Source organism: Pogona vitticeps, chromosome 2 (genome assembly GCF_051106095.1).
Source record: "Pogona vitticeps strain Pit_001003342236 chromosome 2, PviZW2.1, whole genome shotgun sequence".
NCBI lineage: Eukaryota > Metazoa > Chordata > Lepidosauria > Squamata > Agamidae > Pogona > Pogona vitticeps.
Genome location: NC_135784.1, coordinates 283071389 through 283099046, shown reverse-complemented (window position 1 = coordinate 283099046; position 27658 = coordinate 283071389). Strand labels below are relative to the sequence as shown.

The window sequence follows — 27658 nt, the reverse complement described above, 5'->3', positions numbered from 1 at the left end:
TCCAGCTCACGTCCCTCCTTGTCTCCTGCCTTAAGGAGTCGATTGCTGGAGGAGGTGATCCGGTGGCAGCAGCAGCAGCAGGAAGAGGTGCCCAAGTGCTTGTTTGCCTCCGCTTCTGTCTCCTGCTGCCTCGCCACTGGAGGGAACAAGGCACTGATGTGAGCTGAGCCTGTCGGTCCCACCGGAGGTAGTGATTGGGCAGGAAGGGGAGGCAGTATCAAGAGGCGTCCGAGCGTGTATGACTGCTCCTTCGCCTCTGCCTCCTGCTGCCTCCACCACCGGAGAGGACAAGGCGCCGAGCTGAGCCCGTCAGTTCCACTGGAGATGGGGATCAGGCAGGTGGGAGAGGCAGCAGCAGGAGGTGCTCAAGCGCGTGTGAATGCTCCTTTGCCTTTGTCTCTGCCTCCTTCTCCTCCTGCTGCTGCCTCAGCCACCGGAGGGGACAAGCTGTGAGGCGTCAGCGGCAGCAAAAGGCGCCCAAGTGCACGTGCAACTGCCTCCTTCCGTGTATAAAACAACCCTCAAATTTTCCTCTGATTATTTTAGGAAAAAAGTGTTGTTTTATACATGGAAAAATACGGTACTCTTATGTGGCATATGCCTCTATGATTATTATCTTAGATCTGGGTAACAGAATCTGAGAAAACTAACATTAATGAGTGAAACTGTGGTTAAACAAAGTTCTTGAACCCATTCCTTTTTGGTCTTCTCGTTTGCATTATGTTATATTTGACAATCGCAAGCATAGAAGGAAAGTCACAGTGGATATTTTTCCACTCCTCCACGGAAGCATTCAGAACAATATAGCATGACATATGAGAGGCTTCTTTGGGAACAGTCTGAGACATTTGCCTGAGCATCTCTTTTACACAAGGTACTTCTACCTTGTATTTGCGAAGGCTTTCATGGCACGAAAAACCCACAACGAGCATTACTTCTACCTTGTTTGGATAAATTCCTTCAGATTCTTTTTGTGCCATGTTTTACTCTATGAAAAAAGTGCTGCTTATAAATATGGCCCATAACGCTTAAAGCACTCTCTGGGCAGTTTACAATTTAATTATTCAGGTTACACATTCCCCTCGCTCCCCAGGCACACTGGGAACATTTTGCTGACCTCAGAAGGATGGAAGGCTATTGGAATAAAACTCAGATCATGAGCAAAGGCTTGGCTGCAATATTTCAATTTGACCACTGTGCCATAAGGCTCCTAATACCATCATTTTCCTCAACCCCTAGAAGTAGCTTTTTGGAAAAATGCATGGTGTTGCTGTGAGGGAGGTGGGTGGAATAGAGAGTCCCATGTTCAAATTTCTGATGACTTGTAGTTCTCAAGAACCAAGCCCTCATCTTTCATTCAGTATCAGTACATTTTACCTGTTTTATTTTAAAACAAATGTTAAGTCTTGTGTGTAAATCTCTTGTACATATCACAAAATGTTAGGGGGAGAATCTGCAGAGAATGGTGACTGTAGTTTATCATATGCAGAAAAGGCGCTCTGCTTCTCTAATTCTGCATAGCAAAGAGGAATAAAATAGTATTTGTTTCCATTCGCTTGATTTCTGGCTTGCTATTAAGCACATGCCCAGAACTGCTGTATGAAATGTTGTTATTTAGTTGTTAAGTCGCGTCCGACTCTTCATGACCCCATGGACCACAGCATTCCAGGCCCTCCTATCTTCCACTGCCTCCCGGAGTTGTGTCAAATTCATGTTGGTTGCTTCGATGACACTGTCCAACCATCTCATCCTCTGTCGTCCCCTTCTCCTCGTGCCGTCACACTTTCCCAACATCAAGGTCTTTTCTAAGGAGTCTTCTCTTCTCATGAGATGGCCAAAGTATTGGAGCCTCAGCAGTGAGCACTCAGGGTTGATTTCCTTTAGAATTGATAGGTTTGTTCTCCTTGCAGTCCAGGGGACTCTCAAGAGCCTCCTCCAGCACCACAATTCAAAGGCATCGATTCTTCATCAGTCAGCTTTATTTATGGTCCAGCTCTCTCTTCCATACATCACTACAGGAAAAACCATGGCTTTGACTATTCGGACCTTTGTTGGCAAGGTGATGTCTCTGCTTTTTAAGATGCTGTCAAGGTTTGTCATCACTTTCCTCCTAAGAAGCAGGCGTCTTTTAATTTTGTGGCTGCTGTCTCCATCTGCAGTGATCATGGAGCCCAAGAAAGGAAAATCTGTCACTGCCTCCATATCTTCCCCTGCAGTTTCCCAGGAGGTGATGGGACCAGTGGCCATGATCTTAGTTTTTTTTATTTCGAGTTTCAGACCGTTTTTTGCACTCTCCCCTTTCATCCTCATTAAGAGGTTCTTTAATTCCTCCTCACTTTCTGCCATCAGAGTGGTATCATCTGCCTATCGGAGGTTGTTGATCTTAATTCAGGGTTGGGATTCCTCTAGTCCAGCTTTTTGCATGATGTATTCTGCATATAAGTTCAATAAGCAGGGAGACAATATACAGCCTTATTGTACTCCTTTCCCAATTTTGAACCAATCAGTTGTTTCATATCCCGTTCTAACTGTTGCTTCCTGTCCCTCGTATAGATTTCTCTGGAGGTAGATAAGGTGGTCAGGCACTCCCATTTCTTTAAGGACTTGCCATGGTCTGCTTTGATCTACACCAGACATGGGCGAAGTGCGGCCCGAGGGCTGCATACGGCGCACAAGCCGCTCCTATATGGCTCGTGGACAGTTTTGAACATCAAAACCATTTATAACTTTTTGTCTAAAGTCAATCAGTTGCTTATCTTTAACATATCCCAAGAAACCTCTTTAGTATTTGTGAAGATTAACGAGTTTAAAATATAAACAATCATCACTGTTTCATTTTATTTTTAAATAAAGTTGGTTTGGCCCCGAACACAGTTCAGATTTTTCATGTGCCCCCCCCATATAAGTTAATTGCCCACCCCTGGTCTACACAGTCAAAGGTTTTTGCATAGTCAATGAAAGAGAAGTAGATGTTTTTCTGGCACACTCTGGCTTTCTCCATAATCCAGCGCATGTTAGCAATTTCGTTTCTAGTTCTTCTGCCCCTTCTAAATCCAATTTGTACTTCCGAGAGTTCTCAGTCCACATACTGCTGAAGCCTGCCTTGTAGGATTTTGAGCATAACCTTGCTAGCGTGTGAAATAAGTTCAATTATAGGGTAGTTGGAGCATTCTTTGGCACTGCCCTTCTTTGGGATTGGGATGTAGATTGATCTTTTCCAATCCTCTGGCCACTGCTGAGTCTTCTAAACTTGCTGGCATATTTAGTGTACCCCATCATGGATTGCTGCCTTGTTGTGGCGAAGGGGCTGGAGTAATTCAGAAAAACTATGGGCTATGCCATGCAGGGACACCTAAGACGGACAGGTCATAGTGGAGAGTTCTGACTAAACGCGATCTACCTGGAGCAGGAACTGGCAAGCCACTCCAGTATCTTTGCCAAGAAAGTTCCATGGACAGAAACAAAAGGCAGTATCAAATACTGTACAGTATATGTATTCAATTTCTGACTAATGCAGTTAAACAACCCAGGCTTTATATGTGGCTTTTTTTAACTGCCAAGCAACTATATTAATTTGTTTTAACCCAAAATGTGTCATTCACATATCAGTGAAACTGAATGCTGGTGGATTCCTCCTCTTGGCAGTACAGTATGAGAGAAGTGCTCAAGCACAGCAATTTTTGAACACTCCTTTCTCTTAATGCACTTAGTGCTAAGAGATTATTTCCTGTTGCATGCAAGCATGGAATGTGGAGCACACTCGACATATGAAAATACTATACTATACAAATGCTAACTTTCATAATAAGCAGTTTAAATAATGGAACAATTATGATATACCACTACTGATTTTGTATGTGGATTTTTTTCATCACTGATTTCCTATATTTTTAATCTATTTGCAGCTAGAGATGTCTTCTTAATGTTGAAAAAACCAAACTATAAGAAACTAGAACTTCAAGTATATGCAACATTTTTTGAGATTTATAGTGGAAAGGTAAGATGTAAAAAATAGCACACCTTATTTTATGTGACATTCTGATTTTCTAAATAGTTTACTGTGTTTCACTTTATATCTTTGGCTAATTTTGTTTTGTTAGGCAGAGGGTTAATCTATGTTGCCAATATCCCTTGTTGACACAGACATCTCTTCTCCCTCTCTTCTCCCACTCCCCATGAAAAGGTTTTCGACTTATTGAACAGGAAGACTAAATTAAGAGTTTTAGAAGACGGGAAACAGCAAGTCCAGGTGGTGGGATTACAGGAGCGAGAGGTTAAATGTGTTGAAGATGTATTAAAGCTTATTGAGATAGGCAACAGTTGCAGGTATTCCCTTTTTTTTTCTTTTTTCAGTCTTAGTTATCGTAAATGGGAATAATACTAAGTATTCTGAGTTTGTCCTTGGACAGGAATAGCACTGGAATATGGGAATTGTATTGATTTTGGAGGAAAGGCCTTTGTTCTAAAACATCATCCTAAAATCAAATCAAATCCCTTTTCTTTGTGTTAGAAGCAGTATTTATTTGTATAATCAGCTTACTGTCTTAATATATTGCTAATTCCTTGGAATGCTGTCACATTCTGAGTTTGGAAAGCCAGATATAATAACATGCAACATTCAGGTTTTGGCTGAAAAATACTTTATAAATGACTCTTGTTTCTGTCAAACAAAAGGACTGCTTAATACCATTTAAACAGATGTGTGGTAAGAGGGAAACAGATGCTATTTTGTCTGTAGCAGCATCAGAGCTGAAGAGAAAAAAGTCATTGTCATGTGGATACAACAAACAAGCCTTACTTATTTTGTGTTCAAGTAGAACATAGAGTATGCTTTAAAATAAATGATAAGAGATTTAGGCATAGCTCTGATGTACAGTGATGAATACACTATTTTTGGTAGCAGAATGCAGCTAATGACATTTCATCCCGTTCTCTTTTCCCCCTTTCCCTTGATAAAGAACATCTGGTCAGACATCTGCAAATGCACACTCATCTCGAAGCCATGCAGTCTTTCAAATCATTCTCAGGAGAAAAGGGAAACTGCATGGTAAATTTTCATTAATTGACTTGGCTGGAAATGAAAGAGGAGCTGACACTTCCAGTGCAGATAGGCAAACCCGACTGGAAGGTGCTGAAATTAACAAGAGCCTTTTAGCACTCAAGGTAAGTAAAATACCTGTCATTTACTTCAGGTAGCAAAGCTGTTTTTCCATATTTCAACAAATACGACACAGAGGTGATATTTTTGTCCCTGGCTTAGTACAAATTTCCTTTTAAATATCAATGGACATGTTTTGTTACATTGTTGTTACAAATATATTTTAGAATTGTGATTAATCTGGATTTTACTGCAAGAAAATGATTTACCAAAAGCTATACAACCAATTTTTGTTTTAGCTAAGTGGTAATTAAAAGCTAAGTCTGCCACATCTAAATTGCTGTATTACACTGTTACTGAAACTTACTTTGCTTTTGCCTAAGTGACTACAAAGAGCTGTTCATGTCATAGTAGGTAAAGAAGCCTTCTAACACAGTGGTCTCCAACCTTGGGCCTCCAGATGTTCTTGGACTTCAACTCCCAGAAATCCTGGCCAGCAGAACTGGTGGTAAAGGCTTCTGGGAGTTGTAGTCCCAAGAACATCTGGAGGCCCAAGGTTGGGGACCACTGTTCTAACAGATAGTGGTTAGACACAGCCTGAAACTGCAGTGTTGGATGCAGATGAGCCAGTGTGGCCCAACAATGGCAGGAGATAAGAACTGTTAAGCCGGCTTCAAACAGGGCCAGTTGAAACCAAGGGAGCTGCACTGTTGGTCCACTAAGTACTTCTAGGGTGGCTAGCATGCCAGCATCTTACATGAATGGCTACAGAGCTTCCAGACTCAGAATTTTACCTTAGATAGTTTGTTCCATCTGGCTATTTGGTTTCTTCAGTTGGTAGTTGACTTCTAATTTCTATACATGTCGTTGTGTTTGCAGTAATCTGTAGTATTCATATGGTAATTCTCCTGTACACAGTCTCCCTTCATTACCTACATGTATTTTTTAAAAAGTTATATAGTTGTTGAATGGCATCGACATTCCACAGATTTATGCGAGTTTTCTCTTGGCCATTGTATATAGATTTTTAATGTACACACACCAGTTGGGAATAGCCCTATTTTAAAAGAAACCAATATTGCTCTGGTGATCTTGGATAATAAGTACCGTGTTTCCCTGAAAATAAGACTGGGTCTTATATTAATTTTTGCTCCAAAAAACGAATTAGGGCTTATATTCAGGGGATGTTTTATTTTTTTCATGGATAACAATCTACATTTATTCAAATACAGTCATATCATCTTCTGGTTCCTGCACAATGGTGGAGGACGGGGCTTATTTTTGGGGTGTGGCTTACATTACAAGCGTCCTGAAAAACCATACTATGGCTTATTTTCATGAAGCTATGCATCATGAGCCAAATTGTTCCTCTCTCACATCTGAGAAAAACACTGCATTTCAGGGGTGAATTAGCAAGGCTGAGTTTCTAGGTGACAGTATTTTCTTTCCACAGCTCTCCTGCATGTATATATGCGTGTGCATATATATGTATATGTATATGTATATACATATCATTTTATTTAGGTAACTAAAAGACTGCCCACAGTACAGAGCCCATATTCCATCTAGTAGTATACAGTACATACTCGATTGTTCTCAAAATGTGCACATTTTACACAGAGCTAATATTTAAATAACTCAGTTGCTTTCAGAGATGCCTGCATATCCAACTAACCAGAGACCAGAAGAGATATTTTAGTGATTTGTAGGAATAAAATACAGTTAAGGCTATTACAGTTTGATTATAATCCATGACTTGACTATGAAAGCAGTTTTCTTTAAGTTGTAACATCTGCTATAATCAGTGCAAAGTATAATGCTCACATTACCAGGGGTATGTTGTTTTTAATACTTTCTAAGTAGAGTTCTGTCTCTTGTCTGGTCCTTGTTTAAACTTCAAAGCCTTTAATGTTTGGGCTTTCTTAAAGGACAATGTTATTTATTTACTGTGTCTAGCTTTGAAATCTTAGTTTCTCTCATTTCCTACTTAGGAGATAAAGAACAACGTTTTTTGCTGTCACAGACTTTAGATTTTTGTGTAAATTGCCATCATATAAGTCCATCAATCAATTTGCATTATAAATATATTCTTTATTGGGGCATGTTTGTTGCTAGTTCAGAGCACAGAAAATGTTAATTCAAGATTTAGTGTTGTACTTCACAACAGGGAACTGTTGTGCTGTTGCTTTGCTTTGTTTATAATCTTCTAGATGTCATTAATTATATAGGGAATTAAGAATAAGGCAGAAACTACAGATGTTCCAAATTACTATTGTTAGAAATAAATGGAGCATTTCTAACTCAGCTGCTTAATCTTTGTTCTTTATTTCCTGATGGTAAACAAAAAAAGAAAGCTTTTTTTGTCAAAGCTTTCAAAATATGCACTTCTTTCCATCTCAAATATCTTGTGATGTGCTTTCCACTGGTAAAAGCCATCAGAATCTATTATTGTAATCTTGAGAAAAACTCCATGGTCAGATATCTTGATAAAAGACATGTGTAGCCTATGAAGAGAGGTGAACAAGTCTCAGAGAGTCATCTGGTATGTAATTTTAGTTCAGCAGCAGCATACTTTAAACAATTTTGCTACTGTTTTAACTAAAACGTAATTGCGTTCAGGTTTATATGGACTTCGATATTATGCAATTACAAAAATGCGCTAGATGGATGTGGTGTGTTCCTTTTTACAAATCCACTCTAATGGGTTTAAGCATGTTGTCAAAACAGAATTTTCTTACAAAAGGAGACTCAGGCTAATGTATTCATCTCTAATTGGCCATTAAAAAATAATTCAGATAAGGCAATTAGGAATGACTTCTATTAAAATCCACTGGAAATAATGGAATTCTGCACCAGGCTTGTTGTTAAGAGAGATAAAAAAGGAAATCTGAGGCTACCCTGTAACATGTAGTTCAAATTGCAACTCTGGAAACTGTACAAATAAATTTACTTAGCTTATGTCTAAGTCAGAAGGTTGCATGTCACACTAAAATAAACCAAATAAAGAAAAAATGTATTCTCGAAAGCTTTCATGTCCGGGATCCAATGATTGTTGTAGGTTTTGCGGGCTGTTTGGGCGTGTTCTGAATGTTTTTCTTCCTAACTTTTCGCCAGTCTCTGTGACCAGCATCTTCAAAGGACGGAGTTAGAACTCTGTGTTCTGGTGTAGTATGTAGAATAGTTGAGTATTTGTAGCTGGGGGATCAGCTTTTTGTCCTTTTCAAGAGACTGGGTGATTATGGTGATCAGCATGTTTTTGTTATGGGTGTATTGTTGTGGTAAAGGGGGAGATGATCTGTCATTGTGATTGATGGGTGTTGTTAGTTAGTCTTTTGTGTGCACTGATCACTGGTCCTTGTGGCTGGGTAGAGTTTGTTGACCTTTTTGCAGGCTGTATTTTTTAGTGCTGGGAGCTAGGCTTTGTTGAGTTTTAGACTTTCTATTTGTTGAAGCTGTACTGATGTTTGTGGATTTCAGTCGCTTCCCTGTGTAGTCTAATGTAATGATTGCTGGTGTTGTTTAACACTTATGTATTTTGAAATAGGATTTCATGTCCAGCTTGTTTCAGGGCATGTTCAGCTACTGCCAATTTTTCCGGTTGTTTTAGTTTGCAGTGTCTTTCATGTTCTTTGATTCTGGTGTGGATGCTTCATTTTGTGGTCCCAATGTATACCTGGCCACAACTACAAGGTATCCGGTATACTCCTGCAGTGGTGAGGGGGTCCCTTTTGTCCTTTGCTGACCTTAACATTTGTTGTATTTTTGTGGTGGGCCTGAACACTGTGTATCAGTTATGTTTTTTCAGAAGTTTCCCCATGCAGTCTGTGACCCCTTTGATGTATGACAGAAATACTTTATTTGTGGGTGGCTGTTTTTCTTCTTCAGTTCGGTGTTGTTTTCTCAGTTTGATGGCTCTTGTGATTTCATTTTTGGAATAGCCATTTGCCTGTAGGGCCCAATTCAGATGGTTGAGTTCAGTACTGAGAGATTGAGCTTCACAGTTCCGATTCGCAGTGTACCAGTGTTTTGATTATGCCTCAAATGGTTGCTTTTCCATTGAAAAATAAGAACACAAACGATTATTTGAAGCTGTCTCTAGCATTAATGGTTATATGCCCTTGCAAAGTTTCTGTTTGTTAAATGTCGCACTCAAACTGTAAATCTCTGACCTGTTATAAGGAAGTACCCCTTGTTTTAGAAAAGAACAATGCCTCTAAAGGCACAGTTCCCTTGGGTTTGTAGGGGTAGAAGGAGGAAATGATGCTAGCAGGCTGTGTGGGCAACAGGAATGACCTTCGGAACTTCATGTGGTCCTGCATGTGCTTCCTGTTGTATATCTTATAAACTGAGCTGTAGGACTGCTGTCAAGACTGTGGTGTTCTATGGTGACCTACTGTAGATTTACACTGGGAGGTAAAATTCATGCCACTCATTGTAACTTATTCTAATGCAACCTGTCTGCATTATTGCTGGAGCATTGAGAGGGGCTCAGTGATTGGTATTAGCTGACAACTTAAATGTTCTCTTAATCAGTTCCTTTCAAGGGCAGGCCAATCCATTCCCTTTACTGTCTTTGGGACTGGGTTACTTGTTCCCCAGGGTTGTCAGCCTCCCAATTCTAGCCTAGATGATTTGTTTTATTTTTGTGATATTCATGAGCGTGTCATGAGGATGTGGTATTCATGAGCTTGAAAAAATTTATAGCTAAACTGAAATTGGGCAGTCCTTGCCACTGTTAGATGGAGAATGTGTGAGGGCATATTATTTACATGTGTTCTTTGTAGTTTTACCAAATTGGGGGCTGCTTACATTCAGAGGGCAGCAGCAAAAGAAGATAGAAACTTGTAAGCAGGTTATAGAGGTGTAGTAGCTGTAATATACCTCAAGGGCTTGCCTTTTTTCATAGGGACTTGGAATTAAAGGAGTATTTTATCTGGGCAAAAAGGTGAGAGCAGGTCCTAATGAGGTAAAAGGTTTGAGAAGGATTTCATAAGGCCTAGTTTTGTGTTTTCATTTTTATGCCATTTTATTTATTTTTTGGATAGAGGCTCGTAACATTGTACAGGAGGCAGCAACAAAAAACATCCCAAAGAAAAGGAAATGCAAGAAAGCAAAGTGGATGTTCAACAAGGCCTTAGAAATAGCAGAGAGGAGAAGGGAAACAAAATACAAGGGAGATAGGGAAAGTTACAGACTTCCAAAGAATAGCAAGGAGAGACAAGAGGACCTTCTTAAATGAACAATGCAAAGAAATAGAGGAAAATAACAGAAAAGGAAAAACCAGAGACCTATTCAGGAAAATTGGAGATACAGTGGTGCCTCGCTTAACGAGCGCCCCGTTTAACGATGAATCCGCATACCAATTGCGATGTTGAATATGGGGAAAAATTGCTTTGCGATTTTTCCCCATAGCCCAATTTTCCCCCAGCTGAGCAGCGGGAGCTTCGAAGCCCCGCCGCTCAGCTGGGGGAAAATGCTGGTGGTGGCCTCGGAAGGACCCCTTCGGAAGGGGCATTTTCCCCCAGCTCAGCGGTAGCCCCGCTGCTCAGCTGGGGGAAAATGTCGGCGGTGGGCAGCGGCCTCGGAAGGACCCCGAAGCCACCGCCGACATTTGCCTTCCAAGCTCTCAAAGGGCCCCCCTCTGACATTGGAGAAAGCCCTTTGAGAGCTCGGAAGGCTCTCAGCGGCAGCGGGGGCAGGTAGGGTGGATCCAGATGGCTTCCAGGCAAAGCACTGGAAGCCTTCCGGACCCCCACCCCACCCTGCCACTGCCGCTTGAAGCCGCCCCACGCCGCCTATCCCAGCCATGCTCGGACTCCCAGGAGTCCGAGCATGGCTGGGATAGGCGGCGCGGGGCGGCTCTCGGCGGTGGGGGCAGGGTAGGGGGGTCCGGAAGGCTTCCAGGCAAAGCACTGGAAGCCATCCAGACCCCCCCACACCCTGGCGCCGCCGCCGCTTGGAGCCGCCCCGCGCCCGACTTCCCAGCCATGCTCGGACTCCCAGGAGACATCACCTTGCCAACAAAAGTCTGAATAGTCAAAGCTATGGTTTTTCCTGTAGTGATGTACGGAAGTGAGAGCTGGACCATAAGAAGGCTGACCGCCGAAGAATTGATGCCTTTGAATTGTGGTGCTGGAGGAGGCTCTTGAGAGTCCCCTGGACTGCAAGGAGAACAAACCTATCAATTCTAAAGGAAATTAACCCTGAGTGCTCACTGGAAGGACAGATCTTGAAACTGAGGCTACAGTACTTTGGCCATCTCATGAGAAGAGAAGACTCCTTGGAAAAGACCTTGATGTTGGGAAAGTGTGATGGCGCGAGGAGAAGGGGACGACAGGATGAGATGGTTGGACAGTGTCATCGAAGCAACCAACATGAATTTGACACAATTCCGGGAGGCAGTGGGGTGCACCTGGGGTGCTCTGGTCCATGGGGTCACGACTAAACGTCTGTCTGTGTGTGTGTGTGTGTGTGTGTGTGTGTGTGTGTGTGTGTTTGTGTGTGTGTGTGTGTGTGTGTGTGTTATTTTAAAGAATTTTTCCCAATAACAGAAATCTGAGTTACAGTGTAAAAATAAATGCATTTCAGACCTCTATTTTGTGGCATGTTTCTAAAAAAGCCACATGAAATTAGTGAAATTTCTATAACGACCTGATTTACAAACATGTCAGACAAAAAACAAAACAAACAACTTAATCAAGACAAAAACATTATGGCACCTTAAAGACTAACTGTGGATCAAGTCCACTTCCTCAGCTCACATTAAAATACAGTGGTGCCTCGCACAACGAGCGCACCGTAGAGCGATGAATTCGCTCTACGGTGACGCTTTTGCGATCGCTAAAGCAATCGCACAACGATGGCCCCTATGGGCAAAAATCGCAGAGCGAAGGTCAGTAAGCTACTCGCTTACCGACCTTCGCTTTGCAACCCGCCGATCAGCTGTTTGGCGGGTAAAAAATGGCCGCCGGAACAGCCGAAAGGGGCCGGGGTGCAGCGTTTTCGCGCCGTTGGTAAGCAAGGGGAGCGCGCGAAAACGCTGCGGAAGCCCCGAAATGGCTGCGCGCAACCATTTCGGGGCTTCCGGCAGCGTTTTCGCGCGCTCCCCTTGCTTACCAAGGGCGCGAAAACGCTGCGCCCCGGCCCCTTTCGGCTGTTCCGGCGGCCATTTTTTACCCGCCAAACAGCTGATGGCAGCCATTTTGGCGCCCTCGTTCTGCGAGGGGAGGGCGCGAAAATGGCTGCCGCCTATGGAGGAACTTCGCTGAACGGTGAGTTTGAAAGCCATAGGAACGCATTGAACAAAGTTCAATGCGTTTCTATGGCTTTTTCCCTCCCGCACAGCGATGTTTCCCACAGCGAAGGTTAATCCGGAACGGATTAACCTCGCTGTGCGGGGCACCACTGTATAGCAGTTAGTCTTTAAGGTGTCACAATGCTTTTGTCTTCTTTTTGGTCTGATATGCTTGCACTGACTAACATGACTACCACCTTGAAAATTAATTTACAAAGGAAAGCTTTTTGTGGAAGGTGTGTGCTACGTTCTCGATGTATATTGTACTGTATATACAAAAAGGAAACGTTGTTAGGCTGGAGGCTTTTTATGTCAGTGGAATTCTCAAACTAATCTGGGGATTTTTTAAAAATACTTCTTCCAATAACATATGGCGTTATATTAAGTGCACTCTTTCTTAATCTCTGGCTCTAATGACTTGTGCTTTAGCGCAGCATTTTCCAGAGGTCCTGAGGAACATGTTCCTGCAGCTCTATGCTTCCACCAAAATGTAATGTTGGTGTTCATCCTGATGAAAAATCCATGTTCAAGCAATGCATAATCATATTGCTAGGATAGCCTTGAGGTTTAATGTCAGATCTATACATTCTTAAGTAGAAATACTGGGAACTGATTTGTAATATTTTAATATTGGCTTAGAAGCCAAATGTAATCCTGTGTTTATGCATCTTGTTTGTTGCAATTGTTTTAAAAAAGTGTTTTGTGGGAGCTGAGGAGGTAAAACCATAAATATGTTTACTCTTACAGGAGTGCATCAGAGCTTTAGGCCGGAATAAACCTCATACTCCATTCAGAGCAAGTAAACTTACTCAGGTCCTACGAGATTCATTCATAGGAGAAAACTCTCGCACCTGCATGGTAAGTTTTTAAAACCCATTGCAGTGATTATTAGTGTAAATAGTCTCTAAGGGATCTTAAGTTAGTTACATAATAATGTATCTTTTGAAATATGTTATACACCAGAGGTCCCCAACCCCCCAGAGACAGACCTCCCGCGCATGCAGTGACCCCTGCACAGCTGATATGCACATGTGTGCATGCTCCAGCACACCCGTGTGAGTGCTGCCATTTGTGCATGAGTGTGCACGCACAAGTGCCGCGCTGCCATTTGCGCATGAACACTGCACTGCCGTTTGTGCATGGGCATTAGTGCGGGGGTGCCCCGCCTTCCCCAGCCAATCTGTGGGGTGAAAAAGGTTGGGAACCCCTGTTATTCACCATATACAAAACAGATATTCTCTGGCGCAATTTTTGATTCTTTGAATCAATCCAAAGGTAGACAGCCTGATTTCCTCCAGATATTTGTAATTAGAACTCTGATTATCGTTACTGATGTAGTTGAGGCTTATGGGAGTTACAATACAGAACATCTGGAAGGTGTTGCATTAGATAATCTGCACCTAGTTTTGGCAGTAATCTGGAGCTAGAAATGAGTATTACTTCACAATCAGACTAGTTATGAGTTCTCTAGTAATTTCTTGGCTCTCTTAATTTAGCTATAAGACTTGAATTTAAAAATAGAGTCACAATTCTGAGAGGCTAACAGTAAAAACATACACACCCACCAAACAAAAATTACACAAATAATAATCAGCAAAAAAGGGGAGAAAAGGTCCCAAAGGCAACAGCAAACACAATTCAAAATCAGGCGCATGGATTGTTGAGAGTGTCATGGGAGAGGGTATTTTCTAAGGGCCTGTTTGAAAAGCCCAGTATTCATGTGTTTCTTGAAGTTCAAAAGGAAGGGAGCCTAGCATATTTTAAATTTAAATGAATTTTAAAATTGCTTTTCCATATCTTACAGACAGGCTGTGTGTGAACAAAGTGCAGAATCCCAATTAAACCCTCTTACCCCCCCCAACACCCTTGTTCTCTGTCTGTGGAGGGCGCTTCCCCCCAATCAGAAGTGATTGGATTCTGAGTTGTTAAACAGACTGAACTGTGGCTGACCATTTAGGGGTAAAATCATTTGTAGAGTATGCAGGTAGAAGAGGCAGGTTTCAGGATGGTTCTCAAAGTTCTTATCATCTTTAAATGCAATGTTGTGCTCTGTTGTTTTTAAATGTGTATTTAGCATGGCTTTTATTTATTGTTTTAAATATAATAATTTCATTTTAATATTCCTTGTTTAATTCCTTTATAATATTAATATACTTACTGTTTCTAGCTTTTAAATATTGTCTTGTAATTATTATAAGCAACCTTGAGTCCTTTTAAGGAGAAAGGTGTGGTAAAAATAAGTGAGTGAGTGTGAGTGAGTGAGTAATTAAGTAAGTACCGTATTTGCCGGCATATAAGGCGACTGGGCGTATAAGACGACCCCCCAACATTCCCACTCAGAATGTAGAGTTTGTTATATACTTGCTGTATAAGACTACCCCCTCTTCCGCATGCGTGATTCTGCTTTGGCTGCATCATGGGGAGAGTTCCTTTTGCTGCTTTTGGTTCCTTTTCGGAGAGAGCCAGGGTTTGCTGGAAGAAGGACAGCATCAGCGCCAAACAGCTGACTGTCGGGAACCAGCAAAGAGGTGGCAGCCATTTTGAGAGGCAGCAGCCATGTGGTTGCATCTCAAAATGGCTGCCACCTCTTTGCTGGTTCCCAACAGTCAGCTGTTCAGTGCTAGAGTCAGGCTGTTCCCAGGCTACCAAGGAAGAGTGGGCTTGGTCTACTCGGTCTTACTACCAGGTAAGTGACTTCGCTGGGAGAGAGGGAGGGTTTGCTGGAAGTGCACCCGGCGTATAAGACGATCCCCCCCCCACTTGGAGGCATGTTTTTCAGGGCCAAAAAGTCATCTTGTACGCCGGCAAATATGGTAGGTAGGTAGGTAGGTAGGTAGGTACTGTAGGTAGGTAGGTAGGTAAGTAAGTAAGTAAGTAAGTAAGTAAATAAGTAAATAAGTAAATAAGTAAATAAGTAAATAAGTAAATGAGATTAAATCAGAATCTGGGAAGGGGGAGGAGGAAAAAGAAGAGGATATTGTAACAACAGCAATTTTTTTCTTTTCACTATTGCTTGGCCAACTCTGTGAGTACTATTTTGGCTGTTATTGATAGGACATTCTGAAGTTCACTAATTTATAAGGAAGCAACTTGACAACATGTAATAACAACAGTAAAAGAAGGAAAAATTAAGAGAACATTTAGTATATAGACAGATGTTTATATCCCGTTTTGATATTAATTTCCACTGAAATACAACAGCTCACTGAGCAGGTTGGAAGAATATTGAGATAAAAAGATTTAATACATAATAAGCATCAAATAACTGCAGATACACAGTATTTCATCTTGAAAAATTGTCGTTTAAATACTAATACTAATTCATTCCTCATGTCTTTGGAAAAAGTAACTTCTTAGCTGTTTTCCCCCTTCCAGATTGCTACTATTTCTCCAGGGATGGCATCTTGTGAAAACACTCTCAACACGCTAAGATACGCAAACAGGTATGAAAAATATTTCTTTGAATATGTTTTTGAATCTATATAAACTTTTCATTAGTTGCATATTGACTTTTTGTGGTGTGGTTGCTCTCTTGTTCTGCTTATGTGTGATTAGAAGATCAGACTAGAGCGTAGCTCTAAGCACCTTCTCATACATTCATGTACACTTCAAAGGTAACTATGACAAAGCCTAAATTAACCACATTTCATAATTTAGGTACATATTTGTGATGTCCTTGGTGGTATTCAGAGTCTGATTTTACTATTTAGAACTTACTAGAACTTGAAAACTTTATTTCAAGTTTCAGGGTCTTCATATTTGCTGAACTGCTATGAGATACTACAACATGCAGGTTACAGTCGCCAGTCCTATGTAAAGCCAGTTGTCCTATGGATTGGCCTTATATAGGGAGGCTGGTTGAAAAATGCCTCCCTCCTCCAGTACCTTCCATTTTCAAATCATAGCTGAACACAGCATCAGATTTAGAAACAGGAATATAAACCTATATCAATACTGCACATTTGAGATGCCTTTCTATAACACAGCAGCAAATACTTGAACATCAAAAACTGTTGTCAGCTTTTCAAAAATCCGTCACTTCAAAAGAGGAGCTATTTATCTCTTAGTGTATTTTATGTGTAAATATTAATTATCCCATTGGCAGAGCAGTGCAGGTTTGATGCAAGACTCATCTGTTATGGTACTTGAGCTTGTACTGTAGAATTGGTTCTTTTGGCTTGATATATGTGTGTCTGTTACTAATGCCCTTGGACTCTGATTATGCATCATAGCACTTTAGCTAATAAATAGTATATAGGTCCTTGTTTTCACTATACCACCTTTTGAGTATTCCTAATAAATACTTGTGTGCCATCAGGTCAAGTATGAATTATAGTGACCCATTTCAGGGTTTTCTAGGTAGAGAGTACTCAGAAGTGGTCTAGTTCCCTTCTTTTGGGGGCATCCTGGAGCTGTGGCCACATATGCTCTCCTCCATGGAGGCATAGTGGAGAGTCAAACTCCCAACCTCTGGCTCCGCAGTCAGATACCTAACTCACTGAGCTATCTAGCCACCTTAAGCATTTCTAAGCAGATTCGACTTCTCTGAACTGCATGATAAGATATTTTTGCAGTGTGTAACTAAAATATAACTAAGATATGGGGCCTATAGGTCATTAAAGCAGCAATGATTTTTTTTTCTGAGCTGTACAAAGTAATATTGGGTCCCTATGCAGGAATCTTAAATGGAGAGAATCTTCTTATCCTCTATCCTAGCTATTGACTTATGGATTACATTGTTGAAGCTACCATCATTTAAGCTCAGTTTCTTATTTTCTTCTCTCTAAAGTTTACCAAGACGGTTTTTGTGGGATGAGTTTGAAGCATTTTGTGGAGTGGTAAAAGTGCTGCGGAAATGATTGGTTAAAATAATACTGGCTGTGATTTTCATTGTCTTCATGAGAACCCTTTCTTTTAATTTGCTGCTGTATCTTGCTGCTGCAGAGTAAAGGAATTTGGAATTAGTCCTTCGGACATTCCCTTCTCACAGGGTAGTGGCAGTCGCTCTGATCTCTCTCCTTCCTATGAGTATGACGACTTTTCTCCTTCGATCACCAGGTCTACTTCATTCTTTACATGGAATCTTTATTTTTAGTGTTTTTCCCCCTACTGAGTTATGTAATTTTGCAGACAAACCTTCATTTATTCTCCCTGTCTTTGAGTCATCACCTACTTTTTGTTTTCAGTTTGTTTTGACAGGTGGTGACACTGCATGGCCTGCAAATTACCTTCCCAGTTACTATTCTACATCTTTTCTTTTTTCAAACATTTCATATCCAGGCTTGTTTTGTCCCCAGTCATTTGTAATAGGTGGTGATGTCACCTTTGTAGCACATCTTAATAAGTGAATTACAATAATGCTTGACTTTTTAAATGCATATGAAATAGTGGACTGTATGGAATTATAACACCCTTTCTTGCATAACTAAAATTTCATCCTCTAATCAAGAATTACATTAACGGCAAGCTTGTTCATGAAGTTGACATCACCATCATTGATGTGAATTGCCTGTGAACTAATGAGGTGTCCTTTTTTGCCCTATGAAAGACGCTGCTAATTTTAAAACGAACACCTGTTTTACAATTGTAGAGTAAAGGAGCTGACAGTAGATCCAAGTGCTGCTGGTGATATCCGTCCAATCATGCATCACACCCCAAATCAAATTGATGACTTGGAGGCACAGTGGGGTGTTGGGAGCTCACCTCAAAGAGATGATCTTAAACTGCTTTGTGAACAAAATGTAAGTATCTCACGTGTCATAATGTAGGACCAGATGCTGCTCTTCAGCTTAGTAAGAGTTTCCATAGCAATTATACTTTTGTTTGGCTTGGGTTCTAAATCTTCGGTCATGGTATTCTCATGATTGCTACATTCTCTCCCCTGCTCTGGAGGGCTTCCTTCTGAGCTACATTGCTTATATTTGTTTTTATTAACTGGCCAGGGATACCTGCATGGCCTTTCCTTGATATGATTAACTTCAAAGGTCCCTCTTAAACAAGCTTTCTGTGGTTAGGAGTGGTCAGCTGGATGCCTCTGGACATCAAACAGAGTAAGATAGATATAGCCATCTCCTGAGAGTTTTCCTAGTGTTGGTAATCTGTGCTGCTCATAAATTGATGTTTTGATCCTGAAGCTGGGTTTTCTGTTTTGCATTGTCACAGTTACTAGCTAATGATGGGGAAAAAAAACTTTCAGAAGAGGCCCAATGTTCTACAAACCCAGCTAGATCATAGATGAACCTGTTTCAAAACCCTGTCTGGGCATTTCTTTCTTCAGAATGATGTTTTTCTTACTTTTTGCTTAAAAACTCTTTTGGCATACCAGTTACAGTGAATGCTATTATTTTAAAAAGGAGGAAGAAGTGTCACCACAATTATTTACTTTCCATGAAGCCGTGTCGCAAATGGTGGAAATGGAAGAACAAGTGGTAGAAGACCACAGAGCTGTCTTTCAGGTAACTCTCAGAACATTTTCAATACAAAGGCTAGGATCTAAAGAACCATGTCATTAGGTTGGTGCAACCATGCAGGGCTGCGTGTTTGTATTTCTAATGCATTCTCCTATCATACAAGAAAAGCCAACTCTGGAACTGAAGGAGACTTTGGGGAGCAATAATGGTAACATGTAGGTGTATCTGCTGTTCAAATGGGAGTGGGTAACAAAAATGCAGTAAGTATATCAAAGCTCTTAACTTTGTTAATGTAGTATTTTCAGAGCCCAGCTGGAGCAATAAAACTTTCTGAAATAAACAATTTTTTATTTTTTACTTTTTTTTAATCTAAATGAATTAATTAAATTGTTCTTGTCCTAACAGCTTTGTCTTTGTGGGATGAACGTTGTCATCTTATCTTATACCTTATCTTTGATTTCCTATCCCTCATCTAAATCACAGTGAAGTGCCTTGCATTTTCTTTAGGCTGCAAACGGTTTGCATTATATGATAACGTCATTGTGAAGAAATTCTGCCATTGGATTGTTTGTTAATCTGCGACAGGTTTTGGATTGACATTTAGTTCATATTGGTCAAATGATTATCAAGCACAGTGCGATATGATGGAAAACTTAAAATTACAAGTAGCCTAAAAATCAGTGATCAGGGCTTTTGTAAGATCTTTATGCAGACAATCATAGCCTTGTAAGACATGTGGTGACTTAAATCCTATCTTTCTTTTTCTACCAACCTACCTGTTGAGGGATGCCCTCTGAGCCCTTTCTCAGTGGAACCATCAAAGACTAGGTGTATCCAATAGTCTGTCTTCCTTCAAACAAATATTCCACTTAGTGCTCAGGATGCATTCCAATAAAATGGAGACTAACTGAAATCAGCAGTAAGAAGGACAGTTTAACATTGTGCCTTATGGCAGGAGTTCTGGAAGCCATGTCTGCATCTAGTGTGGAACAGGTAAATGTGGCGCTAGGTCTCCTGGAGGTGTGGGGGCCACCTCCAGCATGGAGTGGCTGGACTCGACCCCCATTAAGCACCACAAATTGTCCACCAAGTATGTGTACTATAAAATATCAGTGCTGTACAGAGCTGCATTATGTAGTATATTGCTGTAGTTGTATTTTATCTATCTGTCTCTCTTTCTATTAGGAATCTATTAGATGGTTAGAAGATGAAAAAGCTCTTCTGGAAATGGCAGAAGAAGTAGACTATGATGTGGATTCATATGCAACACAACTTGAAGCTATACTAGAACAAAAAATTTACATTTTGACGGAACTTCGAGGTAGGTGTTAATGTCTCTAAAAAACCTTGGGGTGTATCTGAGAATTTGGAAAGCATCAATCAGCTGTTGTATCCTCTTTCCCAATCCATCTAGTTTCTAAATGTACATAGACTAAATCTAAAGTTGGCTCAAGAGTTTTGATTAATGATAATATTAATTAACTGTCAGTTTGATTACTGTGACAATATAAGACTGTATATCTGGTCTCTGTTACGCAGGGTACATAGAAACTTCTTCTGCTTTCCAACAAGCACTCAGCCTAGTTCCTTCATGGTGAATAGATTCCTTCAACTTTATTTTTTTATGCTTCTCATTTCACAATTGTTCCTGATGATCATTTGTTCTTGAGGCTGAAGTCTTTTCAGGCACTAAAAGGAACAGGTGAAAAAACTTCTCATTTTGGGTACCATCCCATCCTTTGCTGGCTTGCTTGTATCCTACTTAAAACATAGTTGTCAAAATGGGGATCTCAGATTTTAACCCAGCGTGGAACCGGCACAACTGTTATATGTATATACTCACATGTATGAATTAATTGCCTTTCTTTGTGGGATTTTAAGGCCACTTGCAGGAATAAAACATGCAGCATACTCACTGCACTGTGATGTTGTGCTAAAGCTTAATTCAATGGAGTAGAAAAAACTTAAAAAATATTTTCCTTGAGGCTGTCCACTCCCCACCTCTTGTATTTCTGTGAGGATGTCAGAAATACTGGCTTCTGTTTCATATTAACCACAGTTTCCTGTTTCCAAACCTGGTAAACTGTGTTTAATATTAATTTTGGCTCATGGGTAGAAACCTGTTTAAAGCAATGATGTATGAAGTTGGCTGGCTAGCTGGCTAACTACTCAAAGACAGCACAAATGTGGCTTATAGAGTTTCCACTACCATAATTAAGACTAACCCCAGTTTATTTTTGGATGTAATGCTAAACAAATTACAGTAAGTCTGATTTTCTCTTTTCAGCCAGTGCAAAGGAGTAGTGAGTCTGATGCTCCCTATGGCTTGCTCTCATGAAACTAAACTGTGGGTTTGCTATGGTGTCAGAAAGTACCATTGCCTCAAGGCCTGAGTAAAGGATGATGAAATTAGTTAGTTGATACTGATTTCCCCTTTTTGTTCTTCTTTAAGATAAAGTGAAGTCCTTCCGCACAGCATTACAAGAGGAGGAGCAGGCCAGTAAACAAATCAATCCGAAGAGACCACGTGCCCTTTGAGGCCAGTCTTTGCTGCTAAAAGGATGCCTGAGCCTTCACATGCTGTACCATGAAGTTGGTTGGAAATGAAGCTGTAAGAAGTCAACTACTTGAAAGGTCTAAAACTTTTAACATGTCTGTGGAAATGTCCCATTTCTTCTCCCCCTGGCTGACATTTCAGTTGTGTGGAACACTCCCAAGATGTCTGCAGAATGCTTCTAGACCAGATAGCAAAGTAGGCAGGTTGTGGAGCTGGGAAGCACTTTTATTTTAACTTACTCAAATTGTGAATCTTTTATGTTTTGAAAACCTTTGCCAATTTTTTTTAAAATAATGAAGTAAAATGGTGGACTTGTAAAAACTTCACAGTATTTTGTTTCACTTATGTCAGATTTTGTTGCGAAGAACAGCTGTGCAGTTTTTGTATTTGCATGCATGCCCACCTCATCAGTGATTGTATATATCTCCTCTTCTAGACAGCTGTGCTTACCTCTTCCCATTTTGTGCCTTGACCAAGGCGACTTGACCCTAAACGTCCTCTCTAAAGCACAGCCTTAATAAATGACATTCCTTATTGTCAATGTAAATTACTTTTATTGTGTGTACATTTTAATGTGTGTCGTTTTTTTCCTTTTTTCCCTTCCGTGACTAGTTCTTCATTTCATAGTATGTGCCATATCATTGACCTGGAATTAAAAATCTGTCAGTGTGGATAGACAGCAAGCCATTCCATTTTTCCCTGTAAAGATTTGGAATCATGATTTATTTCAATATCCATAGAGTCTCTAACATCTTCTTTGTAAAGAACAAAACTATGAACTAGTGGATGTATAATAAAAGGTAATTGACTATGAAGGAGAGTTGTATCTTAGGATAATACAGATATACGGTATGTGTGCTAGTGTGATGATGTCTGAGTAAAGGTGCAATCTGATCTGTACACATGGGTAGGGGAGATATCCAAGAGACAGGATACCAAAATAACCCTTGTACTACTAAAATTGGCTTCTGATGCATGACAGTTTACATGTGCATTAACTTGTAGTTTGCAGGTAGTTAGTGCTGCTGCTTTAAAAGAAAGTAGCTAATGCATATTTTCCATTTGTACAGCTGAAAGGTGCCATCAGCTGAAAAGTGGGGTGAATTTTGTTCCATTTGAGAATTTGCACAAGAAACTCCACAAACATTGTCTGATGCTGAAGAAATTCCACAATGATGCCTGAAACCTTCACAAATGGCACTGTGTATCCAGCACTTTTTAAGATGGTGGCACTTCAATTATTTTTCAAATTAATATCCAAAAGAAATTGCCCTTTTATGATTTTTTTTTTGCGTGTGTCAGATGCATTTAGATCTCTCAAGGAGTTCTCCCTTTTCCCAAAATAGATTCCAGGTGCTTATATCAACAACAAATATTCCTTGAAAATGTTTCACATTTTGTTTCTGGAACATAAGCCCATTGTTGTTGTGGTTGAGGGAAGTAAAGGGAAAGCAATGAAAAGAGAGCTTTAAAGAGCCAGAATTTTTCAGTATTGAGCATAATTTCTATAGGTAGATAGGCTGTGGAAGTTCTTTTCCATATCATGGTGACAAAGCACCTGTCTGTAAACATGAAAACAGAAACAATGTAGATTTTACACAATGTGTTTAATAAATTTAACTATGAAATATACATTACAAATGAGATGTTTACTTCTATATAACCCTATGTAAAATGTTTTCTTTTCTAGCCACAGTTGTCTGCAGTAAATTGTCTACTGTTAAGGTATTTTAGATCAGACCTAAAGAAGATCTTTATTTCTAGAATGGCCATTTTATCCAGATTTGCCTTAATCAAATTGTAAGTGTTCCTGTAGCAACTGTTGACAATTGTAACAGGATACCAAATTATCTTTACAGTGCACTGTCAGTTCTTACCCAGTAAAGATGAAGTCTAGAATCAAAAATGAAAGCCAGGATATGCCTAAAATGATACTACTTTCCTCCTGTCTTAAGGTATCAACGACAGCTGGTTCTTAGCAAATAAAATAAAGTGGGATATATTCCATCACTGTAAAATCTGCATGGCAGCAATTGGCTGGCGTTAGTTTTGATTAATGGATATGTAAGGGAAGTAACTTTGTCCTCTAGAAAAAAATGATATAGTTTCCCTGATACACAACATATTCATGAGTTAAAAGTGCTTTCCAAAGAAGCAGCTTTTTGGTATGCCAAGTTTGAATAGATACTCACCCGTCTATCTTGATGCTTTATTATAATCAGGCAAAAATCCCATAGGGAGTCAATAGTTGGCTCAGCTGTTGTGGTACTTTGGTGTCTTAGGTGACTACTAACCATGGGTGATTGTGCGAGGTGGCTCACCTGCCTCTGCTCTTCATTTCGCTGCCACCAAACGACAACCACCCCAAGCCTTCTTGCTGAATTTGCTGTCTGACCAGTAAGAGGGTTTCCTTCTTCTGGGTCATCCTCTTTACCAAAGCTAAGCAAACAGCCCTTTACCACCACTGCTTAAACCCTGACACAGTTAAGGGCTGAATTTTCACTGCCCTTTTTTAAAGTGTCAGAACACACAGCCTATGTTGTTTGGGTGACAATCGTGACCATGTTGCCGTGTTGGCCATTGAAATGTATGGTATAACATCTTTTACTTGCTATTTTGAAAAATAATAAACAGGATGTATAAAGAAAAATTAAGTTTATTTTTTTGAAACAAAAAGAATAAGAAGATTAAGTACTAACTGTAAAATTCTTACACAGCTGAAATTTTGTTTTTCTTTTTGCTTATATAGTAGTTTAATCATAGTTTTTGACAGAGAAATTAATGCTTGCTTATACATAAGCTCCAGCAAAAGCACACCATATTTCCAGACAACAAACCCACCCAACACTGCTTCCTCTTTGATTCAAGACTTCTCTCTAGAAAGTCTCACAGCTTTATGTCTCTAACTCAGACTAAAACTAAGCTAAACCAAACTGTTCTCTCTCTCTTACACACACAGACACATGGCGGCTTTATATATCAAATATCATTTCTATAGCCAGGCAATGTACCAGTCAATGAGACTAATTGCTTTTAAATAATGAAATAAAAGAAAAGCAAATTTATTCTTCATTGTTTTTTTACCTACGTGTGGGATAGAAATTGTGGACTGCATGCAGCCCCTGGACTTTCTTTACTCATTCCCTGCTAAATAGATTTCCCCCCAAAAGATGACCTGCTATTTTTTCACACCTCCAGGAGTAGTGATTCTCCTGTAAAGAAAGGCACCAATCTTTGCTTTGGCATTGGGGTTTGGTTTTCTGGCATTTTTGGAGAATGGCAGGTCACTGAAACTGAAAGTTCACTTCATTTTTTTTTATTTTTTGCAGGATATGACTTTAAAAATAGTTTGTGTGGGTGTCTTGCACTTTGTTAAAAACAACAATTGAGCAGCATTTCTATTTTTAATATATGTTGTGTGTGATGGAGTGGCGTCTTGGAGGTCCTGGAGGTGCAAGAACAACCTGGGGATGGGGGCATTTGGGGTGTGACTAGGATGGTTCCCATACCTGCTGTAGACTCTGTTTCACCATTGCCTGTGTGGGCAGTAGCTCCTGCTGAAATCCTGTCATCCCACCCATCTTGAAGGTGTCATGAGAGATTCAGGTAGCCTGCTAGGTGTAGTATTACAGCCGAGGATAGAAGCTTTGCCTGTCTTAGGAATTGAGAATTAAATACTTCTGGTTTTTGAAGATTAGGAAGAATATGAGTGGTACACAGAGGGAAGAAGGGAGTATGGACTGTTCCTCCCAGCTCGCTCATTTGGAGAATTTTGTAGACAGGGAACTTCTTCTATAGTATGAAGTTACACACCAGGAATTTCCCTGCAGTATTTACTGCTAACACTGTCCTGCATACAAATATAACATATTAATGATTGAACACAGATATAGTTACTATTGCAAGTCATATACTGTGTGTAACTTATTGTAAGAACATGAATCTAAAAATTCAGGTTTGGCAGCTAGGAACACATAATCCCCATCTTAAATCTATGAGTTATTTAAAGGCATCAGGGATGTACAGAGGCCTCCTGATCTGGTCTGTATCCGAATAAAAGGCACACAGTTTGGGGCTGGCCCATCGCATGTTCTTTTGATGACACTTTAACTGTGATGCTTGTCCAGATCAGTGAGAGTTGTACATTTCCAGATCCCCGTTGGAAAAGCCACTCACACAAAGGGAAAAATGTAAACAGCTATGACCTGGGATCAGTGTGTGTGTACTATCAATTTCAGAGACATGACATGTCTTAAAAACTGACTGAAAGGGAGGCAGATAGCAAACTGTTGCTGAACAGGCTTTTCCCAGAGCATCACCTGTAGGTAGTGAGTGGGGGGATATTAATCTTTAGACATCCAAGCAATCAGAGGTTGACTTTTAATAAAGCAGCACCACCAAGTTTAGTTCCTACTGAAAGCATTAGAGTATCACTACATTACCTGCAGTGGAAGAGCATTTTTGTCTATGCAGAGGGACCTGGAAATCCATGCAACTCAAGGCAGAGCTGGGGAGATATGGCTGTAAGATGCCTAGGATTTCTAAAGGTCAGGGAAATTGTCTTTCACTGATTCAGGTAACAGGATGATACTCTGTCACGGTGTCATCCTGACCTGTATGTTGACTCTTGCCTCCATCCTGTACTGCTTTCCCCAAAACTGTGGCTATCATGATCTACCCCTGAAGCTCCTGTGCTTCTAGGCCTCTTCTATGGTGCTGCTTGCAGTACAACAGATGGAAGGCTTGCTGCTGCCACCACTGTATCAAGAAGGCTTTGGGGTGTCTTTTAAGATAGTGATGCATGCTAATGTTCAACTCCTTCTACCTACACATCATGCAGTTGCAATGTGTGCAAACAGCAGTGGTAGGATTTGTCGAGTTTGAAGTGTTGACACTCTGCTGTTTCTTTGAGACAAATTACTATGACAGCCTGGCTTCCTTCTCTGCAGCCAAGATTGGACCATGGAAAATTGCAGGGGGCTGAGTCTGCTGCTTCATCCTTCTGTTCCACATTCTTCTCTCTGCAAGGACAAGTGTATTGTCCTCCTCCTGGTTTCGCACCTGAACCTGATTATCTGCAACAAAGGTGGGCCGCTGTGCTCATCTCGCCAATCCTGCCTCCCCCCACCCATTATCAAATTTGATTCAATAGAAACTTCTGGAACAATTCATGGAAACATCCTCATGTCCCCAAAGGTTTTCCAACCAGTACTGTACCTTCACTTGTACTATGGCAGAAGAAGCTGCTGTCTTCTCTGAGCCCTCTAGCATTCCATGAAGGCCAACCCAACGAATTTTCTCAATGCTCTTTCTGTGACGAATCCTCCTAGCAAGCAGATGTTCACACAAAACTAAAACTTGGCTCAGTGACAATGGATAGACACAATGTGTCTTTACACACTTTGCACCCCACTTGTGGTCTTCTTTCAGAGAAAGGTCATTTGGTTGATGAAGTTGAGAGGCAGTGATTCTTCATTCTTAGCCTGCCAGCCAAAAAGAACAGTAGGCAGCTGAGAGGAGCACGAGAGGCATGGTACTGTATTGGCTTGGGCTTGTCTAGAGAAAACCTAGATGTTTTCAAGTGCTTGACTTGCTTGGTAAAGTGCCTTTCACTTGTAGCTTGCTAGCCAGGAGCAGCAGGCAGTTCAGGTAGCTAAGGTAGATGTGATACAAACGAGTCAAAGGGTGACTTACTTAATAAACTAGAAAAAGTGGTGGCTGCTCATTTGTAGCGAGCACAGAAGAGGATTGGATATGTACTAGCTTGCACTATTCTATGGATAAGGTCAAGAAAAGATAGCAAGAAGGAAAGGTTTGTGTGCTTGTGAAAATCCGAGAGGCAATGAGCTTTTACTTGTAACCACGTAGCTAGAAAGAACAAGCAACTGAAGTAGACTAATGCCTTGTTTTTAGATAAATCAAGGAGAGTGGGAACACCACTTTTCTAAAGCATGAGAGAGATACAGTAGGAGTTGGATGCACCCAGTTGGGGGAAGAGGAGATTTAGACTGTGGCAGAAAACCTAACCTTGCATAATTATGCTGTAAACCAGTGGTTCTTAACCTGTGTTACTCAGGTGTTTTTGAACTGCAACTCCCAGAAACCCCAGCCAGCAGAGCTGATGGTGAAGGCTTCTGGGAGTTGCAGTCCAAAAACATCTGAGTAACAAAGGTTAAGAACCAGTGCTGTAAACTGCCCATAGAGTACAGTATACAAATTGAAAATAATGATGATGATGGAGGCTGGGAGGCAGAGGCATGTTATGACACAGAAGCCAGCAGGTAGTGCCATTTACTTTC

The 27658-nt window shown here is 40.6% G+C and overlaps 1 protein-coding gene across 8 annotated transcripts in view; it reads left to right on the top strand.

Annotated features, from left to right (window-relative positions):
* The window catches only part of KIF2A (kinesin family member 2A), a 73951-nt gene extending 49942 nt beyond the window's left edge, over positions 1–24009 (top strand). For 2 of the 8 annotated variants that reach the window (XM_020783664.3, XM_078384559.1), the window contains exons 12-21: positions 3906–3997; positions 4184–4326; positions 4959–5163; positions 13140–13250; positions 15768–15835; positions 17337–17450; positions 17983–18133; positions 18746–18847; positions 19988–20123; positions 21255–24009. In XM_020783664.3, coding sequence (XP_020639323.2) covers positions 3906–3997; positions 4184–4326; positions 4959–5163; positions 13140–13250; positions 15768–15835; positions 17337–17450; positions 17983–18133; positions 18746–18847; positions 19988–20123; positions 21255–21340 — 1208 coding nt within the window. In that variant the 3' untranslated portion in view covers positions 21341–24009. The remainder of the gene's footprint in view (positions 1–3905; positions 3998–4183; positions 4327–4958; positions 5164–13139; positions 13251–15767; positions 15836–17336; positions 17451–17982; positions 18134–18745; positions 18848–19987; positions 20124–21254) is intronic. The other 6 variants (XM_078384558.1, XM_078384556.1, XM_020783663.3 and 3 more) reach the window with 3 other exon arrangements.
* The last annotated feature ends 3649 nt before the right edge of the window (positions 24010–27658 follow it).